This window comes from Sprattus sprattus, assembly GCF_963457725.1.
Source record: "Sprattus sprattus genome assembly, chromosome: 13".
Lineage (NCBI taxonomy): Eukaryota > Metazoa > Chordata > Actinopteri > Clupeiformes > Clupeidae > Sprattus > Sprattus sprattus.
The window spans coordinates 12,735,901-12,757,291 of NC_137911.1; the positions used below are offsets into that span (position 1 = coordinate 12,735,901).

The 21,391-nt window shown below is 41.3% G+C and overlaps 1 protein-coding gene across 1 annotated transcript; it reads right to left on the reverse strand.

Annotated features, from left to right (window-relative positions):
• Positions 1 to 2,776: 2,776 nt before the first annotated feature.
• Positions 2,777 to 20,849, reverse strand: sh3yl1 (SH3 and SYLF domain containing 1; the record flags this gene model as incomplete). The annotated part of the gene is made up of 10 exons (XM_080850171.1): positions 2,777 to 2,970; positions 9,051 to 9,107; positions 9,602 to 9,692; positions 10,664 to 10,832; positions 11,312 to 11,440; positions 13,402 to 13,514; positions 15,736 to 15,800; positions 16,764 to 16,877; positions 18,854 to 18,964; positions 20,750 to 20,849. The coding sequence occupies 10 exons, from the start codon at positions 20,847 to 20,849 to the stop codon at positions 2,777 to 2,779; spliced, it is 1,143 nt and encodes a 380-aa protein (XP_080706297.1).
• Positions 20,850 to 21,391: the final 542 nt, after the last annotated feature.

Sequence of the window (21,391 nt, forward strand, 5' to 3'; positions counted from 1 at the left end):
AAAACGTGGAGAAGGTGAAAGGGGTGTGCAGACTTTACGGCTTGACTGTATATACAGTACTATGCCTTCCTGACAGCCACTTATTAATTCTACATCTTGAGGTGGCTCCCTGCAGGCTGCATGTTGAAATAAACCTAAAAATGATTGACTCAACATTATGTCTTAATTAAACCTGAGAATGCAAACTTTCCTCACATTCAACCGCAGATTTTTGAGACGGTCTTTAACTAATAGTCAAGTATAAAACAGTGACAATAAAATGAAAACATAGACCACCAAACAACTCATCGACATCTAAACTGGAGTGATGGTATTCAGCAAGATCTCTCTCAAACTGTGTGTTAGTTAAACTTCTGAAAGGGGGCAAGATTCATTCCATTGCTATGTGGGTCAGATGCCCAAAGCTACAATATTCCTCTTGCTGGTATTCAAGGTATTCACTAAGGTCTCTGAAGATTCTAAAAAGTATTACAGAAAGGTATTACAGAACATTTTTGTCTCCAGTTTGTCAACATTTCTATGACTTTGAGCTAACATGTTCTTGTACAATGGGTAGGGCATAAGCAATAACCATTTTTGTTTAAAATATCGAATCACTTGTTCGACAGGTCACAGATACATTTTAATAACCCATCATTCTTTAAACTGGCTCAGCTAAATATAAATGTAAAGCAGGAAAAGGGGTCGATGTCAATGTGTAAATATCAAAAAGTCAATGTGATTTAGGAGCCAGAACATCTAGTCGTCAAGTAGTGTGTGTGCAATACCCTAAACAGCCAACATGGGGAGTGCCGATTCCAAGATAAAACTTCTAAAAGGAGAACCTGAGGACTCCCTGAGGAGCAGGGACGACACCAAGAAGGATTTGGGCTAATCTATGAAAGATTTATGTTTCCTTGCACGCATGTCCCTGAAATAATAATAACATCATATATCTTTCAATTATACCAATATATCAAGCATGTTTCCATTGCGGACTGAACACAACCGTTGACTATGGATATGGTATTTGAATGACCCAAATATATTTCCCCAACAGCAGACAACCATCCAATCCACTACATGAGCAGATACAATCTCTTCAATGTCATCATGTTTACATGACCACATACATTACATGGGATCCTTCTGCCTGTCACTGAGGGCTTGCAAACCTTTCCCTATAAAAGAATGGTTATGTACTGCTGTCGCTTTTTAAAGTATTATCATTATCTGATGTTGATGGGAATGTCTGTATTAGTGTGCTGTTCTGTGTTCTTGTTTATTGCTCTCTCTGCATTATTTAGACTACTCATCATTTTGTGCCCCTCTTCCTGGAGTAATGACATTTCTTGTCACTGTATACCTATACTCTAATTATATGACAATAAAAGTCTCTCTGACTCTCAAGGTCTGAAAATAAGTGAGTAATATTCCGTTCTGTCATGCAGTATGAATGACTCAGACACGATTGGACGTAATGCTGTCATTAGTCAGAGAGAGGGTGGGTTTAACTTTTATTTGACTGGGTCTGATTCATGAGCCTTCCCTTGCCTAAGGGCCAGGTGAGGACCAATAGGCAATTAAAGCAATTAATGCTTTCACTGTATAAACAAAAACTGGTCAGGTAGGTAGAACTGAGGGAATGTTTCAGCAGTAGTGTGTCTGGCAGCATCAATAACTTGACATATCTGAAAATGTGTGACATTTGTGATGGCTTTAACAGCAACAATAAGACGAAAGTTTTTTTTTTTTTCTTTTTTTTAAATCATCACATTTTAATGAACGGAAAATGTTTTTGTAACTCTGACATACACAAAATAGGTTTCTGAATTGAGTAAAAGTTAATATTTTATAAACAATATATAACATAATAAAAACAATAAGTCACGCATTTTATTACATATTCTCATATTTCCATAAAGTCATAGAAACTATCAAACACATAATTATCAATGCCCTGAAGATATACAATAATTATCTGATCACATTTCTCAGTTTACAGATTTGGCAGTGACTAGGAATCTACTATTTATCAAGGAGGTTGTTACATAATAGGCTTCCTGCTTGTAAAGTCCCTTATACTGTATAGCTTTCAAAATTATCTTTCAACTTGATCTTTAAAAAACTTTTTCTTGACAAGTATCCATATAATTTGTAATATCTGTACATCCCCTCCAGTCATAAAAACATCCTTCATGTATTAAATAATAACTACTTCATATGATTGATAAAACAGGTAGCCCTTTTCTTCATATTTAAGGCTTGTCTATTTTGTGTCACTTTGTGTCATAAAAACAGCCTTCCCAGAACAGAATTTAAGTCATGGTCCCATGTTGTTACACTATTAAGACCAAACATGGCATTTTGTTTTGAGACAAAAAAAACAGGCCTGTGAGGAGGTAGAGCTACGTCTTTGGTAACAGCTGTTTAACAAATAAGACAAACAAAACATTCAAAACATATCTTAGTGGCATTCCTATTAAACCCATTCAACCTTAAATCAATACATCACTGCAAAAAATACAAAGAAAGAAACCTTAAAGTGCAATGCCAATACCAACCCATATAAATATAGAGCCTACACAACTCATATCAAGAGATGTAATAGTTAAATGAAACCACAAAAATTGACTGTATCTGTACTCTTAACCTCCCTTGTTCATTTCACTCATAGGCACTGGGCTAAACTATCCAGTCCTTTAGAGACCAGTGTCATTGCACAAATAGAGTATAATAAATAAAAAGATGGAACAGCATTCAAAGGTAAATGGAAGTGCCCATTTTGTGCGGTCCATCAGTTGTAGGTGACAAAGTTAGCAGGGAAGATCCCCACCTTCCCTCTCAGTTGGCCTTCCCACCAGTCATACTGGGATTCGGTCTTTGTGAGGACGGTGATTCGGTCCCCAACATCGAAGCTGAGGTCCCCAGGTTGCTGGCCCTCAAAGGCATGTGTGGCTGTGATGACCAAGGGTCCACTCGATGCTGGACCTGTGCAGTTACGAGAGGCAATGGAAAAATCCCCCCAAAACAAAGCAAAAACCCCACATTTAAATGAGGTACGTTTTTTTTATCACACCTCCTGTAGCATAGCAATGGCAATGGTCAAACACCGGAAAGATTGTAAATGGCAGTTGCTTTTTTTAGTTCTCAGTCAGAATTAAAATCACTCCAAATAAATGAGACAGCTAATCTAAGAAAGATTTCTATTTGTACATGTCCCTGAAATGATATAATATATTTTTCAATTATACCAATATATCAAGCATATTTGAATTGTCAACTGTACACTATGAATACTGTGGACTGTGGTATTTGAATGACCAAAACAGACAACCATCAAATCAAACAACCAACAGACCGAAGCTATGACAAATGAAAAAAGTGAGCCCTCCTCTTCATCACACTAGATGGCAGTGTAAGCGTTGTGTGGACACTTTTTTTAGCAAGAGATCCTTAAAGACACTTAATTTGGAGATCATCACACTGGATAGAGTAGGAGTACTAGCACACTCACACACATAGCATTCGGGGGGCTGTTTGGGCATCACATTCCTTCTAACTGATATTTTATCTTTCAGTGATATACACATGATTCACTTTTCTCTTTTCATTCATATTTACATGAAAATGACTGTGTTTTGTTGTTATAATAAACACGTTTCATGATTCCCTTTTTCAGTTAAAAGGATTTTCTTCTAGGAGGGCTCATATATCAGAACTGTAAATGTTTGGTGAATGAGGTTAATTTGATACTCCAAGTTCTTGTCCATACTGGATAAACTCAATACTGCAACGAACATTATCACTGGATAACAAATCTTCTTTGAGAGACATATAATACTACTTAATCTCCGGAAAGGTTGTGATTAAATGACAGGTCTAATTCATCATCAGCCTTAACAATTCGGAACCGTTACTGCCAAGCCATAAAACAAAAGACACACTAATTAAATGTCAAGAGAAAGGACGCAGTGTCAACCTACACCCAGCCAGTGGGGCACATGCACCTGTGTGCTTCTGTTGTTTTTATAAGTCATGATACTCAAGAGGGAGATCAGAGAGAAGGCATTTCCATTCATGTCCAAACAAATGGGGAGAAACTTTCACCATCAAAACCAATGCATCACTCAACGAGTCATTTTCGGTATGCAGTCTCTTGAAATAAATACATAAATAAATAAAAGTTAGTTATACAAAGTTGTATGGGATAGTAACAGTCCTATTGTTTGTAATAAGGCTGATGTTAAATGCTAAAAGCTGATGCTTAAAAAAGACTATTTGAACAGGTGATCTCTAAATTGCTCCCTCTCAGTGACAGAAAAGATTACGGAGAAAGGGGACACAGAGGCAGTGCTGGAATTACATTTCTCCCTCTTGGCACCCAGGTCCGTTCTTCTATCTCAAGAAATCCCAGGACATGACAGAAATCTCCAGTCCAGCAGTGTTTCACTCTTAAACACTTTTGACTCAAATCCTAAAATAACTGCATCGAGTCTGTGTAAACCTCATTCCCCGGCCACCGCAAAAGCAAGACGCAACAAGCTAGACGATTTAGACGACTGGGAATCCGACCCAAGAGGAGCTTCTTAAGATCTGTCAGGTTGTTCGTGTGTTTTGGCAGTGCGGAGACACTCGAGCTATGTGGGTTTTCTGCTCGCGCACGCAATCTGACAAAGTGACAGGCCTCTGACAAGACAGGGCTGGGGCCATCGACTGACAGCTCGGCGATTAGGAGCCTTGTGGCGTGATTAGAGAGTAGAGGAGAGAGGAGAAGCAGCAAGCTTCACTGAGCATGGCCAAAGAAGCGTCCTGCTTTTTGTGTTTTTTAATGTGGTGCCATGGTGAGCAGGGATGCCCACTGGCATCTGAGAGGAGACACAGCAGGAAGTGATCCACAAAGAGGCAAGTTTGACCCAATTTCTCTGGAAAGTTACCCGTCAGATTTCTCATCAAGAAGTACATCACAGTTGCCTCATTTGCTAGTGGATGGCCACATTTGAGGCTTCTGAATCTTCATTTGATGTACTTAACCCTGGCCTGTGAACATGTTTTGTCCATGCTGTAAGTATCTGTTAGCTACTGCTTTTCACCGTTGTTCTAAGTCGGAGATACGATTTGGCATCGTACAACATTGTGGTGAATTTCATTGGACTGGACTGGATTGATAGAACTACTGGATCTGAACAAACAAAAAAGAAAACTCTTACTAGTTTGCAATGTAACATACCTCTGGGTGAACAAAGTACCAGTAACTAAGGAACGTAGGGAATAGAGGAGGTAACTCAATGAAACCAAATATCCGGTTTTCCTTTTACTCAGAAGCTTAGTGTGGAACAGGTTAACCGCCAAGAAGCCTTGGCTTCGTTCTCAGAGCCAATAGATTACTGCAAGCCCCGGAAGTCATCTGACTATTTAATCACGAAAAAATAGGAAGCTTCAAACTGGGAACCCCCCCCCACTCCCCCCTCTCTGACTAAGAGCAACTGCAGCGGTAGAAGTGTACACATCTTTCCTCATCACCGCTCCCTAGGCCAAGGATAGGTGTTAATTACGACAGCCCATAATGATCCTGTGGGCGGTAACAAATGAGACGCTGTTGAGAGAACGTTTCGTGATCCTGTGCCAAAGGCAGCGAAGATGAAGCTGTTGAGAAAATAGTGCAGGAAGCAGAGATGGGGGATTCGCACACACACACACACACACACACACACACACACATACAAAAGGCTCTATGGAAACAAACCTTTAGCCAGAGCCATTAAAAAAAAAAAAATCATGACAAGTGGTAATATGATGACTTAATAATCTGTCAGCTCTTTCAATGCCTGGGAAAAGGACAACAAAGCCAGGAAGCAAGACTCAGTGAAAGTAAATTTGACAGTATTAAAAAAAAGGAGTTTTGGACCGTGCCAGTTAAAAAAATGTAGATGAGGTAAATTGGTGGTGTATGTAAAGTGATGTACACTTGTATGTACATGTGTTCCTATACTTTGAAAGTCTAGCAATTGAGTTCACCAGGTGTTTAATTAATGTAACAAATACTACATCTTCTGGAACCAGTCTATTGTACTGCTTCATATCAGTGAAGGACTGACTTGTTGTGAAGGGACTCACTAGTGACCGTATCCTATTGTACATTGAAGGAGGGGCACATCATTGTTGGAAGACCTGAATGAACTGACCAAGGCATGCCAACAGCCTGAGGCTTAATATAGATAAGGAGGGATATTGGCAGCACCACTCAATGGTTCATTCAAATGCTAAACGCTCAAAATGAAATGGACGATACCAGGGAAGCTTTATAATAATGGGTGCCTGTTGATCTGCTTGCATGAACAACAGCAAGGAAGTGGAGGATCACTGAAGTACACATATTAATTTCAGACGGCATAAACCGATCACATTGTGGGAGAGTTCAACTGAGTTAAGAGGTTTGTTTACTTGAAGCAAAGCCACTGCCATTAAGCCATTCATGGCAACCATACTTCACAATGCTGTATTCATTAATAACGCATGCAAAGTATACTTGCATCATGCTGACCACTCATGGTAAGGATTACTCAGGTAAGGAGTTGCTATAGTTTTGAAAAGCATAACCCTGACACCTTTCTAAGGTGCTTTTTCCCGAGATTTTATGATTTATGACGTCTAAAACCTGAACCATGCACCAAGCAGACTGTGATGCATTTAGAACTTGATACAAATCTTTTTATTCAAAAAGCAAAGAGATCTGTCTAAAACAGATGTGCAATAATACCTAAACAGACTGATATTTTACTTTCTTCTTTAAAACAGGGTCTTAATACCACACTCTTTAAATCCTCTCCAGGTGGAAGAGTTTAGCATAAACGGTCACCTGACTGCACATACATCACACACTAAAGGGGGCCTTACGCACAACCCAGCTCAAGCTCAAGCCAGGATGTCAGTTCGCTCTCAGTGAGAGAGAGAGAGAGAGAAAGAAAGAAAGATAGAAAGAAAGACAGAGAGGGAGAGGGAGAGAGAAAGTAAGAAAGCAAAAGAAAGGGTCAGTGAGAGCGAGAGTGAGAGAGAGAGCGCAAGAGAGAGAAAGTAAGAAAGCAAGAGAGTGTGACAAAGAGAGCAATAGAGAGAGCGAGAGAGAGAGAGAGAGAGAGAGCATTGCAACATGCCGGGATGTGACGTTAGAGGACGCTATGGAGGGTTGTGTTGCTGTCTAAGGTTTTTCCCACTGTGGACTCCCAGGGAGGAGGTGATGCTCAGCCGCAAACTCGGGCAGACAAGACCGGAAGGTCCCCCACCACACACACACACACACACACACACACACACACACACACACACACACACACACACACACACACACACACACACACACACACACACACACACACACACACACACACACACACACACAAAAAAAACACTCACAAACCTTGTCTCTCACACACAACAGCCCTGGTGTACACCTAGAAATGTTGCCCGGTGATACAATCTGTGTTTTAATACCAAAGGCTGTGCATAGTACTGAACTACTGTGTTTTAATACCTACAACTGTGATATTGAACTACGACCCTGCACATACACCAGTTATGCAGTTCCCCTACAATCTAAAATATAGCAAACATGATTTGCTCAGATGAGGTTAACGGAGGGTGCTGAATTGCATTTGTTGCGAAAGCAGTGTTATCCCCCGGTACCCAGCCTAAACCGCTCCCTAGAGGGACTGGCAAATCAGGCTGATGAAACCTAAGAAGGCATCTGTGGGGGGAAAAAAAAGCTATAATTTATTTAAAAAATGGAGGTCTCCCGCATAAGTGAAGCTGAGTGGTTTTGGATGGGACTTCAGTCAGAGAGCAGGAAGCATTTGTATATGCTATGACTTGTCACATGCACTACATTGTGGCTGGTTTATGTTTGTTGCTCCTACCACTTGAAAGAGACATGTAACGGGGCCCTTCTTACAACCTAAACATACACTCTTTTACAATCATGCACACACTAACATTTAAACACACACACACACACACACACACACACACACACACACACACACAGAGACAATCTCACCAGGACTCGAAAAAACAAGCACACTCTTACCAGCAAGCATCCCCCTCACCGCGTACCTCAGAAGCCGCACTCAAAAGATGAACATGAGCACACTCTTAACCGCATGCTAAGACACACACACACACACGCACACAGACATAAGTTCAATGACATGACTGGGCAGCATAGTGTAGTACCTCTCTGCATAGCAGTGGTACTGTCGCTTTTGTGTGGGAAAGTACATGTGTGCCAGGCTGCTGACTCCTAACCAGGCAGAGACCATGAAGGCTTTTCCTGTCAGAGGAGAGATGGGAAAGGGGCCAGCCTAGAGCCATGGCGTCTGTCATCGAAGGGAAAAAAAAAAACTTTCCAGCCAGCTAGCGCCCCAAACTCCTCATCACTCACACACACAAACATACATCCATAGACACACGCTGAAAAAATACATAGACAAACACACAAAGTTTTTCTCTCTGGGCTCCAATCAGTTCCACTATAGATGCCCCTCATCACCCCATGTTCTCGTTTAATCCATTTAATAAACACACACTTTTGTTGACTTTTGGACACTGAACGCCTCCTCTCTTTGCCCATATGACAAGACACCACTAAATGGAGCGCAAATCATACCCGTGCTTAGCTCTAAGCTGCCTTAATGAGGGAAAATTAATCATTCATCCAGCTAATCCATGCTGTGGTACCACTGTGGTACTTAAAATACCAAACATGGTCAGTGAGAACACATTCAAGTTAATTTGTGGTTTGGGGGTTTGGTAGAGAGACCTGTGTGTCTATATATGTGTGTGAGTGTGTGTGTGTGTGTGTGTATATGTGTGTATGTGTGTGTGTATATATGTGTGTGACTATGTGTGTGAATATATGTGTGTGCATGTGGGTCTGTGTTTGTGTGTGTGTGTGTGTGCGTGCGGGTCTGTGTGTGTGTGTGTGTGTGTGTGTGTGTGTCTGTGTGTCTGTGTGTGTGTGTACACACAACCATAGTGGCAACTACAGGGTTAAAGACAAATACAATCCCACTCACCTGGTGCACTGTCTCTTCTCACAACGGATAGACTGGGGTAGAGGGATGGCTTTGGGTCTGTTTAAAAAAATAAAAAATAAAAACCCAATGGAGATGTGATTACTGCCTATTTCAGCATGAACACCAGGCAGGTCCCAACTCGACTCTCACACAGGCATTCCATGCCAGTCATCCCAACCATCACTTTCACTTATAACAAAAAAGATCCCTCCATAACAGGAATATCTCGGGGCGGATTAGGTCCAACAATCTCCCACTGCTGTTTAAGGACTAAAAATAGACATGTAGCTAAGAGGCAAACCAAATGTTTGGCCTCGGATTCCTCAAACCATAACCCAACACCTCCGCCACAATGGCAGGTTTTGACACAGAAGAGCAGCTGTCAATCTCCACGTGACTTTTAAGACTAGGAAAATGAAAAGGAAAGTGGGAAAAAAGAAATATCTCCTCCAAAAGGCTTGGACCATTTACAAGAAACACCCCACAAATCAGATTCAATCAGACTGAATGGTAGATTTCCCAGATATGGAGATGGTTGAAGAGGTTCTGACCTTCTGTCCTGCCACTGTAACTGTAGCTGGAGCTGGAGCTGGCTGGTGGCTTCTGACTGGGAGGCCGAGGTCTCGCTGGAGGTCCATTCATCTGCCAGTTCATATGTAGAAGAATAATACAGGAGGTTCACACACACTTAAAACTAAAAGGTTTTGCAGTTTAAAAAAAAAACATCAAAAGGTTCAACTAAAACCCTCCCACCAAAACATTGCGCATTAATTGTGAGAATAAAACGGTTCTTCACAAAGAGGTTCGTAAAAAGACCATTTTAAAATTCTAGGTAGAACCCTCTTAAGGTTGTATGTGAACTGTGAAAGGCGCAAGGCACGAATGAATAATACAAAAATGATTTTGCATCCTTCAGAGGATCAAATGCTAGTTTTTCAGTTCAGCGCACAATGCAACTTTGACTGCTAGGAGTAAATGAGTGAGCTAAAGAGGAACATGAAAAAGAAGGATGTGGTGGTATGAAAATTGTGATTTTACTAACTCATTCCATACTTGGCCTAATCACAGTGACACAGAAGGTACACACATTCTACACTAAAATCTCATGTATGTGTTTGGAGTACCCCAGCCATACACAACCCCTGATGGACATTGCTCCCAAAGGGACTCTCTAGATCTTAAGTTTTGAGATTCCTATTGACTTACTTACCCCTAAGGAGCCCTTCAGTGGGGAATGTAAAACCTCTAAATATACATCAATGGGAACCAGCCAAAAACCCTTTTTTATCTTAATAGCACGGAACAAAGGCATCTCCTTAGTGTTTTAATAGAGGCCAACTCCTAATCCTTCTTACTCCCTCGCCCCCTTTTAATGCACACTGTAATTCATGGCTCAGATGATTATAGTCTCTTTTCCTGGATTTAATCTGCATTATTCTGAGCTTAATTTAGATTTGATTTTAATAGCTGGGGTCTGCTCCAGATTGGAAAAGGCATCCTGTAACTAATGTCTGGCACCAACGCAGAGCTTAAAAATAAACATGACAGCGGAAAATATATATGGTGCTTTAAGTGCCTTTAGAGACACACTTTCTGTTTGTTTAAATACAGACCGAAAAGCTAGAGGGCCGGCTTGATGGCATTCTTGAATGCCTGGTCTGCCAGTCGTTGGTGTACTTCTCCACATAGTCGTCCAGAATGGTGTACAGGTCGAACCCCTCGGATGGAGGATCTACATCTCCGTTCAGAATGGCAGAGGCCCGGATATCTCGTCCATAGAACCTACGCGCACACACAAAAACAAACAAACAGACACAGACACAGACACAGACATAGACACACACACACACACACACACACACACACACACAGACACAGACAAAAAAAGACACAGACACAGACATAGACATAGACATAGACAGACAAACATAGACACAGACACAGGTTTTTCCCAATGATGTATTAAAACCATGTTTGCTTTTACTGGTTATGGTCAAGATCTCACATAACGCTTGAAACTTTAACTTATCAACTATGACACAGGCGGACATGGCATCTGATATTATTTGACAATTACTCACAGTATCACCATTAACACATTTAATTGGATTTGAGCTATGGTGGCTAATAACTGGTTATGGCATCTTCAGTGACATGTTTATGACATGATAATGTCAATCTTATAAAAGAGAGAGCAAGTAAGGCGTCACCAACCACACTAGGGCCATGTATTTAACATGGTGACAAGAGGTATATCTTACTTCCTATTGGTCTCCTTTCGCTCCATCAGGTATGAGCCCTCCAGCGACACCCCGGCGTAGAGGCCCCGGGACTTGCAGTAAGAGAAGACGGCCGCCGTGCTACGCAACGCCACATCTGCCTCAAGGTTCCTGTGGAAGACGCTCAGTTTGACAGACATACCTCCACACATGACGAGACGAAGACATTCTTATCTCACTAGCCAACAGGTGGATCATTTAAACCAGGGGTTATCAACCTGCATGTTTTCGATCTCTCCCTGCCCCGCATAACTGACTGTACTTATCATCCTTGATGGGCTGAACACACCTGACCTGGCAAATCTGAAGTCTCTGCTTTTCCTTGCCTGCTGTTTCAAACAGTAGGGCTTAGAATAGCGAAGAATCTACAGTGGTCAAAGCTTGAATGGACCTGGTCCCAACTAGAGAGCGATCACAAGAGAAGTCAAAAGCTGTGGTTGGTGATGGTTGTCCTAGGGTGCAATGACACAGGCAGTGAAGAATGTTAGAACCATTTTAAGGCTGCAGTTCCATTTTTCACAGCATGAATTTCATGTACTCTGTAGAAGATGAAAATGCCTTTCGAGAAAACTTTCCCTCACGAAGGGGAGTGCACATTTTTATGACCTGTGGCAACAGAGCAAATGCAGGACACACACACACACACACACACACACACACACACACACACACACACACACACACACACACACACACACACACACACACACACACACACACACACACACACACACACACACACACACACACACACACACACACACACACACACACACACACACACACACACACACACACACACTGTCTTGTGCATTGTCACCCAGCACTCTCCCTCTCTGTTTTACTCTCGTTCACTCACTGCTCTACAAAGCAGACACATGAAATTGCTGCTCCTAAGTTTAGCCAGCTGGCACCAACCTCACCCACTCTGGCTTTAAGTGCTCTTCATACAGTAAATACATCAAGTCTGCCCTGCTAAAAATAAAACGCACGCTCAAGGCATCACTCCAGCCTCGCTTGTAAACAATAATTATTCTCCACCAGCTCCTAGCATTAGGATCATACTTAAGCAAAAATGCACGGTGACTTGCATTAACGCAACTGCTTTTGTCGCACATTAAGTGTGCACTGTTGGCTAAGGGAGAGGACCCCATTGCTATCCGCTATTCCCAGCTAAAAGAAACGAAAAAACTAATCTCTTTTATATGATCCTTCATGTCACAGCATGATGAATGAGTGTTTCTGTTGAGACTAGCATTGGCAGGAACACTGGATTTGTCTTCTAAATAAATCATATTTCATCCAAAACAGCAGCAACACTGCAACCCTATATACATATGTGTGTGTGTGTGTGTGTATGTATTCTCATACACACAAAAGAGAACAGCAGAGTTTAAACCAGGTTTTTTTTTAAACCAAGGTAAATTCTCATTTCAGTGTTTTAACTGGAAACACAGAAAGAGGAAAACTCTCACCGCTGGAAAGAGCAGCTAATTTATTGTCCCTTTAGGCGAGAGGCTTGAATTGCATATCCCCAAAATAAAGATGTTTTTTGAAATTCCAGGAACAACTTAATGGAGTAAGGTTCAACAATTGGTTGCTTAATGTTTGTGCAACTGACCAGATCGCAGAATGTGACGGAGCAATTCTCTAACATAAAATGTCCACAATGTTAAACAAATTGGAAGAAAAGTTGCTGTGTGTGTTTGTGTGTGTGTAAGGGGGTGACAATAAGGGTCTGTAAAAAACCTGTACTAGGAGAAATTCTGCAATACACATGCCTAGAACCCAGTGCCCTAATAAGATTTTGTTAATTTTAGCTAAATAATAAATTCCAAGCATTTGGTGAAGATTCATCTATGACAAGCACCACTTGGTATAAGCTGACAAATGCCAGTAATCTAGGTTATGTTTTGGAAATAGAAAGGCAATTTTTTTTTTTTTAATCTGGCAAATAATTTTTACAACAATGTGATCATTCAATATCCATTACAGCAATTGCATTCTGCCAGGTTTTTGAAATTCTGAAATAAGAACAGTTACATCTTTTACACATACAACAAAAGGCCTACCTGCCAAGAGGCCCCACCGCCACTGTGCAGTTGCCACCAAAGGTTAGATTCCCTCCTTTACTGAAGGCCTCCACTGCTCTCTTCTGATACAGAATGATGACAAAGTCGGATGCCTAAAAACAAATCAGAGATCATGTGAAAACTGAACAAGACACAGGGAAAGACAAAGCCTTTGAATAGAATGAAATTCAAAGAGGGAAAGCAGGACAGAAACCCTAATGTAAGAAACAAAATGATAAATAAAATAACAAAACAGAGAAAACGACAAGAAATGAAGTGAAGAACAAGAAAACCTTGAAACAGAATCCTTGGTCTGACTGACTTTTCAGGGGTCGGTCAGCAAGATGCACAGCACCGTCACATCACCCCTGTTCCAATGCCCATCCAGACAACCGTGCAAAAGACAGACAAAACAAAAGCCACAGACATGTGACCTCAGAGAGGTGTATCCAGCCTCAGACAGAGGCACTGGTACAATGGCATTCTTCAGTGCTTTCATGGCAGCTTGTTTTTACGAGCGAGCCCGAAATTAACTGACTCAGGGCTCAGCTTCTGCATGCGTGCCTCCACAGAAAAGCGCAGCGATAAAAACACTTTTTTAATAAGCCTCAAGTTATGCGCAAAATCTCCAGAGGACATACATCACATATGACAAGGACAGTGGCATCTTGTTGTGCATCTGTCGTCGCTATACCGACATTTAAACTTTAAGTGTTTTGAGGGATGGCTTTGGCAACTCTTCTTTGCGTAGGGCCAGGACGGGGCGTCACGCTATTGTTGGAACGGTTTCAGATGTGTAATGGCTTTATTTGCGAAGGGTGAGAAGTCAAGCTCAATGCCACCTTACTTTTTTTTTTTTTGCAGCTGCAATATGAACGGCGGTGCGCTGCACGCTCCCGAGGTGCAGAGAGGCTGCTGTTTGACGACAGGGGCAGTGGCAGTCGCAGCAGCAGCCGCAGAAATAGAGCAGCTACTGCAGGGCGTAAAAAAAACGAACACCAAACATGCCGAGTACACATTGCACGGTACACAATGAGTCATCTGAACCTAGAGGTCACTGAGGCAGGCGAATGAGAGAGAGAGAGAGAGAGAGAGAGAGAGAGAGAGAGAAGGAGAACTTCAGCACTTCCCTGTACTGACAGATGAGCTCAGCTGGACCGCGTGCAGAGTGATTTCCTGTGCTGGCACTCCGAGGGGGTTTGTGGTCAGTGTAAAGGAGAGAGGAGGAGGAGGAGGAGGAGGTGGAGGGGAGGGGGCGCATAAATACATGATGAAACTGGGGTAAACCTGGACCAGAAATAGGGGCTCTTGGCACAAATGCCATAAGGAGTCAACGAGGAATCGAGCTTCAACAGAGCCAGATGAGAAGACTGGCTGAATGAGCTAGAGGATTTGGTGCAACACATTCTTCCAAACTGTTGTGAAATGTGGACCTCTGCTGCCCGAGCAAACCAAAAAAAAAAAAAAAAAAAACTTGAATCAGATCCAGCCATACTCGGCACACACTCATAACATTTTATCCTTTATGTAGATCAAATTATTAACAGGTGTTCATATCGACAAGCACCCTCAGCACATGTGGGGCATGAGAGCGGTATATGTGCGCACACACACACACACACACACACACACACACACACACACACACACAGCTAGTATAGCACCTTTTTGGAAATGGCTCTAGATGGTGCCAAATATATCATTACAAAAGAAACCGAAGTAGTTTGTGTAATTTAAAGAAAAGCAACATGCAGTAAGTTAGTAACATTAACAACAAATACACATATGGATATGAGTATTTAAACAAGTCTATGCATTTGTTTCTGGCTTAGAGGCAACCATTTATAAAACCAATCTAGGGAGAGTCAGGTAAAGAAATGAAGGGAGGCCTTCTGCTGACGGATTAAGTATAAGATGGTGTTTAGATAACGCGCAAGAGAAGAACTCACTCGTCAGACAGATTCATTTAGAGCCCTGGCCTCCTATTGAAATCCCAGCGAGGAGATTTGTTCAGCGAAAAAGAGGTCTCGTTTTCAGGGAAGTTTAAGCGAGAAAGGAAGGAAAACAGCAACTCGATGGCATATAGATAGAAGTAGAGAAAACAATGTATTACACAAGCAAAAACAAAAGTAATAGATCTAATAATATTTATATGTTGGATGAAATGATGTACTGGTCGGTCAATAAAGAGCAGACTGCATCCCTTTTTCCGTTGTTGAACTCGTCATACTTCTGGCATGTGTTTGCTTTGCAATTTCAGACTATTGTGGAACTTACAATTATCGCTTCAGATCTTTGAGAGTACAAGGTGAAAACTGCAGTTGGCTGACTTACCTCAAGACCAATCTCAAATCCTCCACCAAGACCAGCAATGCCAATGGCAGAGGGAGCAGACCACCCTTAGGCAAGAGAGAATAAAAAAAAGAGTTAAGTATACATTTCCATTAATTTTTTTTTTTTTTTCATCCAAAGCAATTTCTAAGTGTGGTTCAATACAATAGATACGAAAGATATCGTTCTGCATTTTAAAAGATAAATTACCGCCCTACAAAAAAATGTATATATCTGACTCATGTGCTGTGCACACAAACCTTGGAGGTGTCCAGAGAAAAAAAGCCTATGTTTGAGAGTGTGAGAGGATTGATGAAGTGCAGTAGGTGTCAGAAATGAAAGCCTGTTAGCAAACTTTAAGCTCAATAATCAGTGGTTATGCACTCTCATGTTGGTCCAGAGCTTTACAGACGAACCCTCACAAGTCAGCTGTGGAAACAGCAGGCTTCTGTGCTAACGAAATACATTTAAAAAATGCACTTTTCTAAACAGCACTGTATGCAGTGACGTTTGCATGTCAAACACTGTTCAGAGGGGTCATCTCCAACATGAATACAATGGCTTAGCAAAAGCACACTTTCCCAGTGTCCATAATCCATTCTTATGGTGGTAGGGAGAGGCCTGACAGGCTGTGAGTATGTTTGAAAGAAATGACGAGTGCAAACCCAGCACAGAAAAGGCCAAAGAGGAGTTTTGGAAAACTAATGGGGAAAATAGAGACGAGTTTTAAAAAGAAATGTGATAAAAAAACAAAAAGCATGCAGAAACTTTTGCACACAACCTCAGGCTTTTCCATTTGTGAATGTTGAAATGGGAGAGAGACACACACACACACACACACACACACACACACTGAAATAAACCAGCCTCTTATTGCTTATTGGAAGAGAAAAGCTCTTTTGTACTTGCACGTGAGGCATCCCTCTACACTGGTACAGCCAGTAGAGGAAGAAAGAGAATAGGGACACCACGGCCAGCCTGTCTGTGGGATGTGTTTGGTAAAGGGAAAAATGCAAGAAGAGCATACTTACGTCCATCTGCAAGCCTTGCAATTACAATCCCGCTGCCTCCACGTGCTGTGATCATGAAGCCAGCCCGGATGACTGTTATAATGGCAAGCCCTTGGGCTGTGGCAATAACATGGGCTTCATGGGTATCACAGGGTAGAAGAAAACAAGAACAGATACAAGTCAAGGGGAATCAAGACAACTGACACTGCAGATCTGAGAATACTGTACAGTTCTAAGTCTGCTCCATTTGGATGTGACCTGAGGAAATAGAAGTACAAACAGAACAATGCTTGTACAGTTAAGCAATATAGTACGAGTGCGACAGGGGTAGGTAAGGGATATTGGTGGCTACGGCCGAACACCACCCGTGGGAATATCCCTTACCTACCCCACTTGCACGAGTACTATATTGCTTTTATAAAACAATTCTAAAGTCAACCAATTAACATTTCAACACAAAGTTATTGATTTAAAAATGTTTATTTCGCCATTGTTTCTCCGCAACAAAAAATAGTTCCATTGTCAACGTATTGGTTTGGAATTATAAGAACTTTGAATTAACGGTTATCATCAACGCACTATAGAATGTTTCATCGCGGAGTGATTTATTATTTGCTGTGAAAAGTCCGAGTTGGGTTGTTCTGGGATAATCCAACTCATGGAACGTCTCTCGTCCAATCAGAAACAGCTAAGTAACGCGATAGAGTAGTTAAAGTTCCAGAACTACAGTTCTAGTTCTGTTCCATTTTCATGTGAGTACAACTAGAGCTGTAAGAGGGTAAAACCTCACCAAGGTTGTGAAATTTCTCAGTAAGACGTGGAGGTAATTTTGTTTCTGTGACTTAATGAATCGATCATGTAACAGAGCATTGAATTATTATGAATCAATTGTTTTATATTAACTATGCCCAATGTAAATAGAAGCTACATAAATGATGAGTATTTAATTAACTACTGCATGAGATCATGAATGTAAGGTTAAAGTAAAATGAAACAGAGAGAGACACAGAGAGAGAGAGAGAGAGACAGAGAGACAGACCCCCACTCTTATGTAACATTGTTAGCTATAACAGTACATTTACCCAAGACACCATCTCTTATGAACACCTCTATGCTTACTATGACCCTTCAACAATGATGACATCAGGCAGGTTTGGGAATGGGTAATGGCCTCAAAAAGTTTCTCAGCACTTTCCCCACGAAAAAAATAATTTAGCAGAATCTACTTATGAAAGTCTTTCCTGATTGCCTTACAAAGCCTCAATAAAAAGCAGAATGGGAGAGTATCCTGAGAGAATATCTCTACACTTTTAACACTTTTAGCTTGAGAAAGCTGTTCAAACAGCTTGTTTTAATGGCACATTGACACTAGCTGGTTTAAATTATGAACCTAAGGTTGGCACACTTTGTAACTGGTCTCTTAAGAGTCTTTATTATTACAGTTTAAGGTTATGCAAGCTTGAAAAACCTCTCTGCCTGAAGCACATCTATAGTGGGGCAATATATCAGTTTGATTATTAAACCAATCAAAAGTTTAAGAGACAAGCATGATGGGACAGAAACATCACACTCCTCTTTAAGGTTCCAAAACAATAAGGTAGGTGCTGAGTGATGATGTGAGTGACAGCTGAGAATATTACGATATTACGTCTGGAAATAGCATCATTACATGAGCTGGGTCACACCTTCTGCAGAGAACCACACTCCAGGCGAAAAAGGACAGATAGAGAGAGGAAAAGAACAGAGAGAGAACAGAGAACAGAGCCTTGGCACTGGTGACCACTCTCGACAAAACCCAAATGACGCAAGTCAATTAAAATGTTTTATCTCTCCCTTAAGTCTCTCCCTTCCCATTTCTGTTGTAGTCACCAGGAGGCAAATTCCACAGATGGAGTTTGTGGCTTATATTCCATGCAGTGTTTCCTTCTAATGGTAATATCACAGAGTTTACATGTATTAATTAAAAGCCCATTACTCATGAATAATCAATTTCATTTGAAAATGAAAATAAGACAGCCAAAAACTAAAATAATAAATTAATTAAGACAACAATAAAAAGGACAATACATCCAGTGGCTTAATGGATGTGTGTCGAGTTCTGTTCTGTCTACCTGGAATGAGCTTATCAGGTCCAGTTCTGTTGGTTATTTCTGTGAATTCCCGCAGGATTTTGGCAGCCTTCTTTGCCTCCGACTTCAAGTTAGTTGGAATGGGGTTGTTCACTGAAAAAAAGTAAATAGAAAATCCAATGAATTACTTTAAGACTCTAAACACACTCTCTGGTCGTTTGCAATACATACATTAAATTATGACCAGAAGCTGTGTATGCGAGTTCAAACAATGTTTCAAGAACCAAAGTCCTCAACTAAAGTATCCACAAAACTGTATACTTCATCAAGTCATTTTGCAATTTCAAAAATGTCCTCTGAAACTAAAGCTTCAAATTCTCAGAAGTCTGAATACATTTTGCAATATCTAGCTGACAAAAAGACACCTGGCACACCTATTCCAATGACTGAGATGGGGCCATGTCACTTAGATGGAATCCCTCAAGTCCTGAGGCTGATTCGCTAGATCAACCGAGAACATCAAACAGTCCACTGGTACCAGCATGAGTTATTCTTGGCTGGAGTTTCACCCACTGCAGTTTGCCCAAGGAGGTGTGTTGCTAAGACGTCTCCATTCAATGCGGTCCTACCAGTTTAGGAATTCAAGTAAAACCAGAACCGTGTCAACAGAACAATTTACATTCGCACCTGGAAGACAGCTACCTCTAATGCAGAAATCGCAATCCCAGGCCTGCACCAATCAGAAAGCTTTGAAAAGGCTTGGGAGGTGTAGAGGCCATTGCCAACCTTCCTTTCTCTTCATCGTGTGCCACCTGCCTATGACAGGCTAGGACCTAGAGAAGCCACCCTTGCCAGGAACAATGACGGATTTTATTTAAACAAAGCGCACTTAGTAATGACATCAATTCATTTTCCTAATTATTAGGGTAGAGCCGCACAAGACCAAGGCCCTATTGTTGTTTTGCAATTCCTGTGATGCCAGCATAGTTATGAAGCATGGGTTGTCCCAGGTGTCCCAAATTATCTTGTCTGAAGATTAGGCCTGAAATGGCAAATGTGTGTCACAGACAACGGCATGTGTCAAAGCTGACAAAGGAGGGAGATCTCTCTCTGGTGAGAACATACGACAGGTTGCTGTGGTGCTGCTGAAATTAGACATGAAATTAGACAATGTTTCAGTCCGCGGTGCTAATACAATACACATTTTACAATGCAAATGTAGCTAATTGCTCCTGAGAGTCTGCTTGCTGTAGGTGCAGCATGTGTGCTTAAAATACTCCGATGCTGATACACAATCCTGGCTCTATAAACGGGACGTATAGGTAGTGCGTCAGACCGGGACATAAACGTAGTGGCTCGGTCCGAGCCATAAACAGTTCAACCCAATGTTGCTTCAGGAGCATAGAAGGAAGGAGTGTAATTTGATTGTCTGTTAAGCTAAAATATCAACAACCCTTTTCTAGATCGAGTATCTTTAATGGACCTACATGACAAGGTTTTTCCGGCAAGAGAAATCTTCGTACCTGCAAAATAAGAGCTAAAAAAACAAAAAGGCTTTAAAGCCCTTAAGCATCTAACTGCCCCAGGTGGTTGTCCTAATGCTATCAATCTCTCCATATCAAGATGTCTTTCTTTATCATTTTCTCTGGTCAGTCACTAACAAAAGGCAAAATACCGCAATTGACCTGACCAAGATCAATAAATGTCAATCCCGATCGCAACCACAAAAAAATTAATTGTGGGAAAAACAAACTTTCTATCCCTCTGTGAAACAAAAAACCCTTTCGAAAAGCAAATGTGGAGAAAAGTCAACGCACTTGAGTAAGAGTTCAACAGCATCTAATTCTCGCTCTCTCTCCCTTCCTCTTTTTTTAAAACACATATTACACAATAGCTATTTTGTGTGTTTTACATCTAGACTCCAGGGGGCAAGTTCACCATCAGGGCTGGGGCTGAACATCACATGAACGGGCGGATGACTCACAAAGAAGTCATTCAGGGCTCCACAGCGAGGGATGGCAAAGCACATGGCAAACATAGGGAATAAGGGTGGCAGAGCAGAGCCTGATGACATACAGGAATGTGTCTTGAAAAAAATGCAGAACCAAGAGAGAATAATAGCATGCATAAATATAGAAATGCTGACACGAGCTGACATGATGAGGGGTTGCATCCATTTCCCCTCCTTAAAAAAGCTTTCCATTTTTTTCACGCAGATCATGGGTGTTTCCCCTGATCATAAAAAGTCCCACATAATAACTTTCATCCTCCTGTTGCTTTGTCAATCCAGACACCTAAAGAATCTCACTGAAACTGTCCATCTGAAATCACTCTTCTGGTGATTAACTGCAATAAAAAAAAACCATCTGAACAGTCATAAATTCCAGCGGCATTAATCACAGGTGCCTTTTATTCAGTGTTGAGCAATAGTGTCTGCTAACCCCCTTTAATTCATAATGAATGCATACTTATGACCATATATAAGGTCATATATATTAAATATCCAACTCTTTCAGGCAAATCAAAAGGCGGAGGTATTTATTTATAAACCAGTGCTGGTGCAGTGACGTGAAAGTGATC